The sequence below is a fragment of the Pituophis catenifer genome, unplaced genomic scaffold, assembly GCF_029215685.1.
Source record: "Pituophis catenifer annectens isolate HBS135680 unplaced genomic scaffold, rPitCat1.0.hap2 SCAF_7, whole genome shotgun sequence".
NCBI classification, from domain to species: domain Eukaryota; kingdom Metazoa; phylum Chordata; class Lepidosauria; order Squamata; family Colubridae; genus Pituophis; species Pituophis catenifer.
In genome coordinates, this window is record NW_027256887.1 from 57197711 (window position 1) to 57211459 (window position 13749).

Genomic DNA, 13749 nt, shown 5'->3' on the forward strand with positions numbered 1-13749 from the left:
AAAATTGGGTGAGGGAAAAATCAGACACAAAGGATTTGTGTGAGTTAAGGTCTCAAATGATGGTTTACAATTCTACAAAGCTCAAGGATGTTAGCCCTTACACATTTTATCATTCCAAAATTGCACACACAAAGACAAATGAAAATATTGACTCCACTCATAAAAAAGTGCCTTCCTATGTTCTCTGATGTCCAAGATAGAATGTATACAGATACGTAATCCTCGACTTATGACCACAATTGAGCCCAAAACTTACATTACTATGTGAGACAGTTGTTAAATGAATTTTGCCCCATTTTACAAACTTTCTTGCCACACTTGTTAAGTGAATTACTGCAGTTATTAAGTTAGTAACATGGTTGTTAAGTGAATGGCTTCCCCGTTGATTTTGCTTATCAGGTGGTCGCAAAATGTGATCACATGACCCTGGGACACTGCAACTGTCATAAATGAAGACAGTTGCCAAGCGTTTGAATTTTGATCACATGACCATGGGGATGCTGCAGTGGTCGTAAGTGGGGAAAATGGTCGTAAGTCACTTTTTCAGTGCCATTATGATTTTGAACGGAAACTAAATGAACTGTTGTAAATCAAGGACTACCTGCATTGTGGCAAGGAAAAAAAAAAACCACTGTTCCGCTGACAATCAAAATAACCCAAGGACAATAATTCAGATTTCCTCTGAACCTTCAAAGAACGTTTAAGAATTCGAATTTTCATCACAGAACAACCTCTTTTAAAAAAAAAAAAGAACTCTAGATCTGCTCTCGGTCGCCATTATTTATATTGTTTTATGTTGGTTTTTCATGTACTGTGTTATTAGAGAGTAGCTTTCCCCACTTTCTCCGCCGCATTAGTCAAAAAATCTTGATTGAGATAAATTTGATTTTTATTTTTTATTTTTTTGGATTGGGAGCCGCACCAAGTTCGGTGTAAAATCGGCGACTCTTGCTAGATCCAAGGGATTATTTTTTTCCGGTGCCGTAAACAGTTTAGATCCAAGACGAAGTGTAAGAAAAGCAGCAAGCCCGTAAATCTTCCTGGAAGCAGCTGTTCTACTCACTTTTTGAGCCGCTAAATTAAAAAAAATTGCGCGAAGCAAAAAAAAAAAAAAAAGGGAGTGAAACCCATTCATCTCGAAGGAAGGTCGCCTTAAAATGATTCAATAGTTTCCCATAAATGAGGGAGAAACCGGGCGCGACTTGTACCGCCTTCAAGGGGAAAAAAAGACGCCCGAAACCAAACCACCGTTTCTCCTCTCGCCCTCGAGCCTCCCTACCTGAAATTACCGCCAACGGCGCCGACATCTTGGACGCTCCCTCACGCGAGGCCAGCGCTCCTCCTGCCCGAAGGCCCAGAACTCCACACGGGGCAACCTCTGAGATTGCCCGGTAGCGCTATTAATCTTCCGACACACCAATTTAGGGTGCAAGAATAATTCCACCTCCTGCTTGCTTCCACAGCACGGTTAGCGGATGGTCCCTTTGGCTCGTTAAATAAAAACCGACATTTTTTTTTAAAAAAAAATTTTTTAGCAGTAGATAGCCGAATGCCCAACAATTAAGGAAAAAAAAAAAATAAGGCCCTAGAAGTAACGAATGCTGGGAATTGTAGTTCGGCCCAACGTTGATATAGAAGCGCGGGAAATTGAACGAGCCTTGCAACGTAGCGGTGGGGGATGGGGGGGGCAAATCTCATTCGTTGGCTGAAACGATGATGCGGATTGCTCCACAAAATATGTCATTTTGTTCAAAAGTATGGATAAGAAAGTCGATTATATAAAAAAGATATATTTTGTACATCAGAAATCAACAACATATTGATTAGCACAGGGGTCTCCAGTCCAACCTTGGCCACTTTAAGCCTGACGGACTTCAACTCCCAGAAATCCCCAGCCAGCTGGCTGGGGAATTCTGGGAGTTGAAGTCCGCCAGGCTTAAAATGGCCAAGGTTGGAATAGAGACCCCTGGATTAACAAATTATAGCCTATCTGTCCTTTAAATAGTTAATGTAGCATGTAAGTTTCTCCCTCGCACACATTCTATTTTCGCAATACCTCAATGAACAAGATTAAATAGAATTGCACTGATGAAAGCTCACCAACGTTATTGAAACATCTTGTCACAGTTCCCGTGAGATTTGTCTTTTTTTTGGGGGGCAATGTTTTAGACATTGTTTTAGGATTTTTATACATCAGTTTAACGTACCAGAATACATGGGTGTAAAGAGAATTTAAATCTGAACGTATTTTCTAACAAACTCAGGCTGATATTATCCAATGTAGAATCCAATGCATTTAAATCTGAACGTACTTTCAAAGAAATTCAGGCTGATATTATCCAATGTAGAATCCAATGCATTTAAATCTGAACGTTTTTTCAAACAAATTCAGGCTGATATTATCCAATGTAGAATCCAGTGCATTTAAATCTGAACGTATTTTCTAACAAACTCAGGCTGATATTATCCAATGTAGAATCCAATGCCTTTAAATCTGAACGCATTTTCAAACAAATTCAGGCTGATATTATCCAATGTAGAATCCAATCCATTTAAATCTGAACGCATTTCAAACAAAAGCAGGCTGATAATGATCCAATCATACCGAAAAAAAAAATATATAATCACCGCTTCATGAAGCGAGGTTTATAAACGTTAGAAATTCTGTATAGATAGGGGGATCTCCTAATTTCCCAAACCAGTTCCCCAAACTACTGGAGTACACCTACTGGGGGCGGGCTCCTCGGACTGCGTGGCTTTGCTTCCTGTCTTTTCTTTCCGTTACGCCAACTCGCTGGTGGCTTGTGCGTATTCACTTTGGGAACAGCTTCCGGGGCATGCTGGTAGCCCCGCTTTAGCAGAAGATGCTGGCGTGCAACTGATGGTCGATAGTTTGGAGGTTGGCTGTCTTTCGCCTAAAGGTCGTCTGTGGAACTACCCAGCTCTACTCCCATTGTGGTGGAAGAGAATCAGCGACCCAGAAGAAATTGTTGCCCCGGGGATCGGATAGGACGATGGGGATAAGTGGAGACCAGGAGGAACGACGGAGCCGCCGGAGCTGCTGACCGTGGCTTCTCTCTTCTCCTCTGCCTGAGCTCCTCGATCTTCTGGGGAATCTGTGGGGTAAGATTGAGTGAAAGATTGTCCTGCACGCAACGGCATCCACGTTACCACGTGTTACGTACGAGCAAAAACTTGAACTTAATGTCTATGGAGATTCTCAGCCATCCAGGTCATGCTTGTCCCAAAGGTGCTGTTTCAAGGGGCAGCTGGACTTTCTTGTTTTTCCTTGAAGACGTTTCGCGTCTCATCCAAGAAGCTTCTTCAGCTCTCAAATAGAGTGGAATAGCAGAGTTGGAAGGGACCTTGGAGGTCTTCTAGTCCAGGGATCACCAACCTTTTGGACCTCAGGGACCACTAAATTCATAATTTTAAATCCCGCGGACCACTAATATGAATTTTTTAAAAAGATAAGTATTTAGTGCAATTTAGTGCAAAATAAAAAATGCAAATAATTTTTCTGCGGACCACCAAAATTTTCTCACAGACCACCAGTGGTCCACTGTTCTAGTCCAACACACACACACACCCCAGGCAGGAAACCCTGTAACCATTCAGACAAATGATTGTCCAATCTCTTCTTAAAAAGGAGCTGATGAGCTGAGAAGCAAAACATCTTCAAAAAAACCCCAAGAAACCGCCTTTGCCTTATGAAAAAGCATCTTTGGGACAACTTGATCTTAAGTTCCCCTTCTTCAGCGCTCTAACACTGCAGGACATTGCAAATGATCTAAAACAGCATTTCTCAACCTCAACAACTTTTCGCTCTACCATTTGAGAGCAAACTCATCTTTAGAAAATGTTTCTTTATAATCTGATACTGTGCCTCCGTGCTTTAAAGGGGATGATACGTTTGTCAGTTTAAGTAGCCTTTTTTATTGATGTTTGTACAGCTTCCCATATAAATAGGCTTTAATTGAATGAATGTTATTTTTTTTTCTATCACGGTATGTTATAAATGCTTTTTAAAAATAATGGTGTAAGTAGATGGACAGTAAAATTATCCTGCATATTTGTCAGTTCTGCAAGTTTTCCCAAGTCTTTTTAATTTTCGAAATCTAATTTTTCTCACTTTGGAACTATTTTTCATAATTATACTGCTCTGTTTTATGCTTTCTTCTTGATTTTTGCGAAGACTTATATATTGGGAGTTTTGTCAGTTATTAAAAACAATTAGCTGGCAATCTTAATATCACAACTAATTTCTAAATGGAGTTGGGTTCTATATATGATTAGCAGAATATAACTGCTACTCATTGAGGTAATTCCTTTCAAGTGCTCTGCTGAATGGTGTTCCCTATTGTATTAAAATAAGCAGAAATCTAAATGGTGGCAATTCTCTTGATGAAACCACAACTAGACTTCTGAAAATGCACCATTTTCCTTAATTATATTGAGCTAGTATTGATTTGAGAAAATGCCATTGTGACCAGTGTGAGAAAAAAATATAAACACTTTATTGATCCAACAAGGGATAAAAAGTGCCCTCAAAGCTCACAAATAGTAGAACTGTAGTTGAGATAATAAACATGCTCATTATTTTCCTAAAGGCCTTACGGTTCTTTTCTTTTTTTTTAGATCTAGGTATAGTGCTTTTGCTGGCCACCATGTTTGTGTTAGTAGAAATGACAGATACAGTGCGAATTCCTCCATGGCAGTTTGAAAGAAAGCTTAATGATGCAATCACTGAAGAGTTAAATAAGAAGTTGGCCAATAAGGTAATTATTAGAAGTTCAAACAAATTCATTCTAAATGCCTCATCAAACTATTAATGCATATTTCTGTCTCAGGATAATTCATATATTTGATGAAATAAACTATAGTATATGGCAACTTACGCCATAATAGAATTGTGAATTTTGAAGAACCTATGAAACTCAGTTGTTAATTACTGGAATAGGGATGGGCAAGCTTGTGGTATCCTTATTTTAAGTTACAATTCCCATAAGCTGCAAGCAACAGTGATCAGCGATAACAGTTTGAACACTAGAGGACATTAAAAAGTATGTTCCTCAATTAGAAAACTGAAAAACGGCCTCCAAATTTTCATCAGTTTGTTTAGTACATTTCTAGTACTGTTAATACATAGTAGTACTATAGAAATTATTTGCAGTTCATCATAAAAGGGACTGAAGGAAAATAGGATTGGCTATTCATGTTTCTATTCATCTCTGGTTCCAGGGATTGTTTATCATGGTTTTGTTTGTTTGTTTTTAATTCTTGTACACTTCTCGGAATCACCTGGCTGAGATGTTTGGAAATATAAATGACATAATGACTTCATAAGTTAGACTCAGTTATGTAGCTTTTCTTTTGAACATATGCTTACATGAACTTTCTAATAATTGCAATTTGTTGCTCTCTGGGCCTCTCCCACTTCTTCCTCATTCTATTATATTCAGGTTGTATATAATGTTGGCCTCTGTATCTGTCTATATGACATTACAAAACTGGAGGATTCCTACATATTTCCAGGAGATGGTGCATCACACACAAAAGGTTTGACAACTATATCTATGTTTGACCTCTTCAGATTTATGGAGAAACTGAGAACCACAAGACTCAGTATTTAATTAAAAATATTTAACTCCACTTTATTCTTAGTAGCATTTTTCCTTAATATAAAATAAAAGTATTTATGATATGTTCCATTCTAGAGAATTAATGGTTTGTCCTCCTGCGATATATCCTAGTTCAATTTTTGTTAACTTAGTATGATAGTGACTTAGCTTATGATTAAATACGATATGTTATATAGCAATGATGGCTAACCTTTTCGGCACTGAGTGCTAAAAGTGTGTGTGCGCACGCGCACACCCATAATGCAATGCATATGCAACACCCTGCATACACCCCGCCCCCTGCATGCTCTCCCCATGCATACACGCACGTGTCCCATATGTGCCCCGTGCATGCCCGAAAACCAGCAGGCCAGCAGGAGGTGCGCACGCATGCACGGCAGAGCTGAGCTGGGGCGACACTCGCATGCCTGCAGAGAGGCTCTGCAAGCCACCTGTGGCATGCGTGCCATAGGTTTGCCATCACTGTTATATATCATTATTAAGGCAGATATTGATGTTTGAGAAATCATGAACAAATTGGCACATGCTGTAGACATTCAGCTTGCTAATGGAGCTAATTTTACTATTCTAATACAAATATGCATTTTAAAAAGGGCATTTAATAGGTTAGTTTTCAATTTACAAAAGAAATGTCTGCAATGTCATATGACTATGTCAGTTCTATCTTGCAGTGCCAGTTCCTTTATTCATAATACAGTAAGAAAGATATTGATTCATATATTAGATCTATGTTTTAATTTAATCTTTTAATTTGGTTTTAGTTTTAATTACTTTAATTTTTTAAAAGGAAAAAAGAAACTATAGAAATTACAAAATGCATCTATGACACGGAAAAGTTTGCAAAATAGTGTAACAACATCAATGGATCAATATCAGTGGATTAGAACAAATTTAAAGATAGTTTAATGACTGTTAAACACTTTCGCACTTTCAAACCTGCGTTTAAATTAGCTAACTGCAGTATGTAATAAAACTAAACAATAGGTAAGCTTGAGTTGTTCAGATTTATGATGTTTGCTGCTTTTTTAGTACATTTTAGATATGTTGTATTTCATCCATTTTTGGATGAAATTCTGGTCGGAGAGATAAAAGGCTGCAGTCTTGAAGGTGTACATGGTAAGTTATTTTTTTTATTATTTAAAATTATGATAGTTACTACAAAGATTTTTTTTCAAAGATGTAGCGGAAAGTAATAAAAAATAGTGGGAAGTATGTTGTGGGTAACCAAGGTAATCATGATTTGATGAATTTCTTGTATGAAAACAAATCTGGAACTAATTGATTCCTGCCTAATTGATTAATTTCTTATCCGCTGTTTCAGCAATTTTATTTCTGTCATTTAAAATCAGTCTAATAATTTCCAATATGTAGAAACTTGGGGGATAGCAGAATCAAAGTGACATCTATTTATTGGATCAGAAAGCAGTTACCAACATATTTGCTGTATTATTTGATAGTGTTTTATTGGGTTTTGTGTAAAATTATAAAGATATGTCTCTTTAATCTTGTCCTTTGAGAAGTGGCAAACATCTGTAGTCACTGTAACCTTATGTATAATGTTGAGAAGATTACATGAAGATTATATAATTAGTGGTGTGTTTATTGATATATAGTTTTATTTTGTAAATGCACTTTAAAAGTTACAGCTGAGCAGTTTTAACTAGATATAGGCAGTCCCTGACTTACAACAGTTCATTTAGTGATTGTTTGACAGTGGAAAAAGTGACATGACAGTTTTTCACACGACTGTTGCAGCATCCCCATGCCATGTGATCAAAATTAAGATGCTTAGCAAATGACTCATATTTATGATGGTTGCAATGTCCCAGGGTCATGTGATCATGGGACAGAATTTTGCAAAATTCTGACAATCAAAGTCAGTGGGGAAGCTAGATTCACTTAACAACCATGTTACTAACTTAATAACTGCAGCGATTCACTTAACAATGTTCATTCAGAAAAAATGTTCATAAAAAAGTTAAATTCACTTAACAAATGTTTTGCTTAGCAACAGAAACGTTGGGCTCAATTGTGGTTGTAAGATGAGGACTACCTGTATTTAAGTAGTATTCTTGAATTTGTCCAGAGCTGATTAGTTTGAATGCTGCAATATTATTTTTAGAGGAGTGTTTCTTTTTTTCTCACATACATTATTGGGCAATCTAAGGCTTAAGCAGGTGTTATTATGTTGTATTTAAGTGGCTACTTCATTAATTGATCTTTCCAGTTTCTCTTGGGTTCTTTGATGACATACTCATTCCTCCAGAATCTCTACAACAGCCTGCCAAATTGTATCCTTCAAGTAGTTCTATAAAACAGTACATCCAATAGAATAATAATAGGCAGTAATAGGAAGAACTGGGGAAAAAATCACAAATTCAAAGACCTGTAAATAGAAGTAAAATGACTGTGGCAAAAGAAGGCAAAGATAGTATCAAACATAATTGGCATTTAGAGTACGACTGCAAAACAACTGGAGCACCACTTGACCGCTATCGGCATTAAAAAGTCACCATTAATCAATTGCAAAAGGCAGCTTTACTTGGAACAGCTTACATCCAGAAATAATACCTTAAACACCATCAAACAATATCTGCCTTTTCCAGGCCCTTGGGAAGGACTTGATAGGTGGATAAAAATGCCAAATCTAGTCTGAACATCTGGTTTAATGTGTGACCAACCAAATTAATAATGACAAAACTTTTCAGATCAAGCTTATTTCTGTTTAATTTTTTTTAAGTCTGTTTACTTCGTTAGAAAATATTTTATTTCAAGCCTCAGACTTAGTAAAATCAGCAAGAATTATCCTGGTAAAAATGCAGTAGAGATGAATTTAGGGACATTAACAAAATACTTTTTTTCATATTATATGTCTTAATGGAGTACCTTAGTATCATAAAATTTACAGATACACTATTTAAGCTATTGATACTAATTTATTAAATCTGGAATCCACAGGAAAATATGATTACCTAGTCTTGTTTGAAAACATCTCCTATGCTTATCAGTCCTATTAAAACTTCTTAACACTCAACCAGAATCTATCCTTCTGCATCTAAAACCATTACTCCATGCCCTACCCTATAGGATGTTAGAGAACAGTTCTTTGCTTTTTTTGTCACGTTGCCTTAACATTTTCATGTACCCAGTGATGAAACGGAACAGGTATGGGTTTGGGAATATGAGACTGAAGAAGGAGCTCATGACCTGTACATGGATATGGGAGAAGAAATTCGTTTCCGTGTGGTAGATGAAAATTTCATTGATACATCCCCAACAGGCCCAAGCTCTGTAGAGCCTTCCACATCTAGTGGCACTGAGGAGACACAGAAGAAAGAAGCACCCTATACTATTGTGGTATGTACTTTTCTTTGGAACCTTTTAAAATGAAGAGCTTTACCAATACCTAAATAGAGAAATAAAAGGGAAAGACTGTCAAATCAAGTTTAATGCCTGGTAAACCATCCATATAGTTTTGGTGGCAGCAATACACATTGCTTTCCTCTGGAATATCCACAGACGCTCACACACACCTAGTATTGTCTACGACTTGAGATTTCCTGGTGATCTTCCCTTCAAGTATAAATAGCTCTAATTTTATTTAATGAGTCATGGGGAGAGAAGGATTTCCAATTGTAGTTGCTTTTATAACGATGTGTAAAACGTTTCATTTTGAAGTATCTGGAGAACATCCTGTTTCCACTGTGAATCTACCATTCCTATTCTGCAATCAAGTTGCAATTCTGCAATTGGGGAAAGGTGTTTTATGTTCAAAATGGCTAAAAACAAAACATTTTGTACCCATGTAGTTTATGCTTGCTTCTTAGAATGGAGGGAAAGAGAGTAGAATGTGAAGGTATAGCTTAAATATGGAGCTGAACAATATAGTTTTGTCAAATGTTTTGCATTCATAGAATGTAAAGCTAGGCATTAGATTTTTGTTTATGACTGTACGAAATATGTATGGTCTAGAACCTAAGTATTAGTAGATATTTATGCTACTTTTTGAACAGTTACAAAGGGATAGGCCTGGAGACCAAGTGTCAACTCAAAATATATTTAACGCATATTAATTCAAATGTTGTTACAATTTTTCATTAAGGGATCTATCAGTGAACCCGGCCTGGGTCTCCTATCCTGGTGGACTAACAGTTAACTGAAGGTAAAGATGGACAGTTTACACTGAAAAAGCCAAGAGATGCCTTGATCAACAGTTGCAGAATGGTAACTTTTTTTCCCATTTCTGCTTTATATTAAATCAATCTGATCGAGATATAGTAAATGAGTGTGCCTAGTGGATTGTCATCAAAATGGAATAACTATGCATCGTAACTCTAGAACATTACTGTAATAATCCTGATGCTTTTATCCACCAGATCAGGATATAAGCGCCTGGGAATGGTATGTTAGCTGAAAAGAAAAAGAAAAGAGAAGAGAAGATCCTCTAAATTAAAAAAGTGCAAAGAAAAAATATTCTGAAGGATTGACCTCATGCTGCTACACTTCATTATGAAAATAAATGTTAAAAAGGACTGATACTGAAAAAGCACTACTTAATTTTTTTCCAAAGGATGGAAGGGCTGCTTGTTTTTTAAATTCAGACAGGTTATAGTAAAAATGTGGTATAGCTTGGACAATGATCAAGTTGCCTCTTCTCAGTTTTGTAACAAATCATCATTTGGAAGGGCCGCAACCACTGGGTAAAATGAATCAGCTGCTTTTCTGCCAGAATTACAGTTAAAATAGAAGAGAATATGTGTAGCTCAGGGATGAGCTGTAGACTCCTTGGTGTTCTCTGAGCTTTGTTGTTTGCACACTTTTCATTACCCAAGTAGTAGCATTGGTATTAACATTATCAGATGATACCTAGTTGGGTAAAGTAATGTTTGCAAGTAAACAACCAAACTCAGCAAGGACTCCATATTACAGTCAGAAATTCTGCTTTATCCAGACAACAAAGAAAACTTATCTTTCTATCTTGGGGGGAAAAAAAGAGTTGAGGTGGTGCAGTACTGCAGCTACTTCAGCTGACTGCTAGTTCAGCAGATCAGCAGATCAAATCTCACCGGCTCAAGGTTGACTCAGCCTTCCCTCCTTCCGAGGTGGATAAAATGAGGACCCAGATTGTTAGGGGGCAATATGCTATTTAGTATACTGTCTTTGGTGTAAGCCGCCCAGAGTCCTCGGAGAATGGGCAGCATAGAAATATGACAAATAAATAAATACAACCATTATTGTTTTTAGCATAAATACTGCAGAAAGACAGATGGCCTCCAGGGATGTTCCATTGAGAAGACAACATTTTACCTAAACACACACACTTACCTCTACATGTTGCTATAGCTCTTTTTCAACAAAAGAACTTTATATGGAAGAAACCCCCATTTGTCACATGTTAAGTATGAAACAGGCCTAGACCATTTTTGTTGCACTGTGATAGAAATTAAGAATATTAAAATAGTTCCAACATATTATCAGAAAAAGTTTTCATGATGCTGCAATTTTGTGCTTGTGCAGGACTTTTCTACTCTTGGTGTTAGTTTTCTGTTATGATTACCGCTGAGATGCAATGTTTTGTTTTCTAATATTGTGTAATAAAAGTTGGTAGAAAGTTGGTAGAAAAATGAATAAGTTTAAAATCTAGCTGGTAACTATACAACTAGAGTTTTTCCCTGCTTTTCAAAGAAAGGATTTTGGACTAAAAGCAATGATCTCTATTGGTATTAAATTTGCCACTTTTTTTGCTTGTTATCCCTTGATGTTATTTAAATGTATTTAGAATTTTTATATTATGCATCAAAATTTTGATACTTCTTATACAAAATATAAAATTACTAAGAGTTGACAATAATTCTTATCATTTTTCTGACAAATTCTGTGCGGTACTTGCTATTTTATACCGGATATATTGGATTCTGATCTTTCTATTGTTTTAAGACTGGGTTCTGTTAAATTACTTCTACATATACCATATATCTGTTCTTCTTTTGGCAGATTTTTTTTCATTGATGCTCATTACTAAATTCAGTCCTTGAGACTGGAATAAATTACTGAACAGTGTAATTCTAGGATGTATATATGTATTTTTACAAATTGATTCTGCGTAGCCATTTAGCAGAAGAAGAGTTAAAATGCCCGCTGATGATTTGAAGCTTACCATCTATATTCAATTTTAACATTATTTCTTGATAGAGTGGCTTTCAAAACACTTAATAAAATTTGTAAGTCAAATAATGCAGATGTGCAAGATACACACAGGAAATGAGACTTAAAGAATTGCAATAACACAAATAATATCAAAGTTTTGTGCTTACATAGGTTAAGTGTTGAACTTCTGAAAAAATAGGATAGTGGGATGTGATTGTTTGGTCACTGCCCTGAAAAATACCATGTTTCCCCAAAAATAAGACCCTATCTTATATTTTTTTTTTTACCCTGAAATAAGCGCTTGGCCTTATTGCCATGCACTCAAAACCCCCGATTGGGTTTATTATCAGGGAATTGCAGAAAACAGGGTATCTGCAAAAAGAATAGTTTTCAACTAAATGGGTCCTTCACTATAACACCAGTCAAACCTGTCATATGAAAGATATGCAGGAGAAAGACTTCTGCATTTAATTAGAACTAGGATATCAGTGGCCAATTTAAGCAGCCAATATTGGTGTGAAAGGATTGCACTAGGAACTGTTCAAAACTTATTTTAAAATAATACGCAAAAGAGAGAAAGTGAAACTACTTATAAAAACTAGATGTACATATCTCTGTGTGTAGGTAGTAGGTAACAACATAGTTTTCTTATTTGCAGTATTTGCAGTAGTTCCATTCTATACAATCGCCATAAACAGTAGCAAATATTGAAACCTCAACTGGAAACATGCCTATCAGGAGATTCAAATTTTCCACTGCTCTGCATGAGGATGAAAACACCACAAGTATTGATTTGCGGTTGCAAATAAATTTGAGTAGGCAAATTCACAAATACAAAATTCACGATAAGCAGGAATCTGCTATACACACACATGTGCGTCTTATGTTGTAGAATTATTCACATTTAAATCTGTTTATTCAAACAAAGAAATAAGAATTCAGATTAGTCTTGCATTTTCTTCCATGCTTGTAACAGGAAAGCAGTCTAGAATCATAAAAATGAAATAAGCCATTTATTTTTGTTATCCTTTAGTTTATTTCAAAATCACAGTTATATACTTAAGAACATGATTATCTACAAAAAATAGCAAGTCTTTCAGAACAACATATACGAAATAAATTTGATCCAAAAGGATACCACTGTAATAGCCATGTTGCATGAAAGTAAATTGCCTATTGACAATGACTCAATCCCTCAAATTCTTCCAACACATTTGATTAAAATTGCTCACATAAATGGTTATCAAAAGGATCGAAAATAATCTGATGAAGTGGAGATATTCTCTGAAACATCCAGTAATGGGATAGTGGAGAGAAACAATATAATTCTAAGGAAATTCAGTAGGAGAGACGGAGAACGGAAAAGAGGGAGCATCTGAAAGACTAAATGGGAGAACTTCATAGCAGCATTTTATTGAGGATATTCCATCTGCTTATTCAGACAACAAATTTATGCTGCTATTAGAATATCCTTGTTTGGTGCTTTTAAAATCTTACATTCAAACTATGTAATAACATGTAATGTGAATGATGAGATTTCATTCACGTTTAAATATAACAAAACTAATCAATGTAATGCACAATCTCCTAGATCTCTCCCCACCCACCCCCAAAAACATCATTACACGGGGAATAGGAAATTTCATACTTGTTGTCAAGGAAGTTGTTCCTTACTCCAGCTCTCCCCTTGCTGTGTGTTAGGGCTGAGTTCCCACAGATGTGTGAGAGAAGTCTGTCTGCCAGATGTCCAGATTTCCTCACCTGATCTACATTTTGTACATCTTAAAACAGTAGCAGATGAGCAACTCACCTCACCTACCTCACCTTAACCGATTTTAATGTGATAGTCAAAGAGACTAAGCAACGGAATTACAACCTGCCGATGAGGACGCCAAGAGTACAAAACCGAGTTTCACCAAACTAGAAGTATCTCTTCCTATCCCGGCAATGCCGCTGCTCA

The 13749-nt window shown here is 36.4% G+C and overlaps 1 protein-coding gene across 3 annotated transcripts; it reads left to right on the forward strand.

Annotated features, from left to right (window-relative positions):
- The first annotated feature begins 2835 nt into the window (after window positions 1-2835).
- Window positions 2836-11335, forward strand: POLR3H (RNA polymerase III subunit H). 3 transcript variants are annotated; one of them, XR_011600614.1, is made up of 8 exons: window positions 2836-3123; window positions 4639-4778; window positions 5463-5559; window positions 6672-6758; window positions 7870-7933; window positions 8792-8999; window positions 9745-9866; window positions 10019-11335. XR_011600614.1 is itself a non-coding variant. In XM_070947014.1 (8 exons), the coding sequence occupies exons 2-7, from the start codon at window positions 4668-4670 to the stop codon at window positions 9796-9798; spliced, it is 621 nt and encodes a 206-aa protein (XP_070803115.1). In that variant the 5' UTR covers window positions 2836-3123; window positions 4639-4667; the 3' UTR covers window positions 9799-9804; window positions 10019-11335. The 3 variants fall into 3 exon arrangements, 2 of the variants coding, with proteins under 2 accessions (XP_070803115.1, XP_070803114.1); XM_070947014.1 differs by having other exon boundaries at window positions 9745-9804; XM_070947013.1 differs by lacking the exon at window positions 10019-11335 and having other exon boundaries at window positions 9745-9928.
- The last annotated feature ends 2414 nt before the right edge of the window (window positions 11336-13749 follow it).

What these genes read in the sequence shown, in the direction of transcription:
- POLR3H (XM_070947014.1), top strand. Translation starts at nt 4,668, where the DNA reads ATGTTTGTGTTAGTAGAAATGACAGATACAGTGCGAATTCCTCCATGG. An exon ending in CAGTCTTGAAGGTGTACATG is followed by an intron (nt 6,759 to 7,869) that starts GTAAGTTATTTT and finishes TGATCTTTCCAG; the next exon opens with TTTCTCTTGGGTTCTTTGAT. An exon ending in CTACAACAGCCTGCCAAATT is followed by an intron (nt 7,934 to 8,791) that starts GTATCCTTCAAG and finishes TCATGTACCCAG; the next exon opens with TGATGAAACGGAACAGGTAT.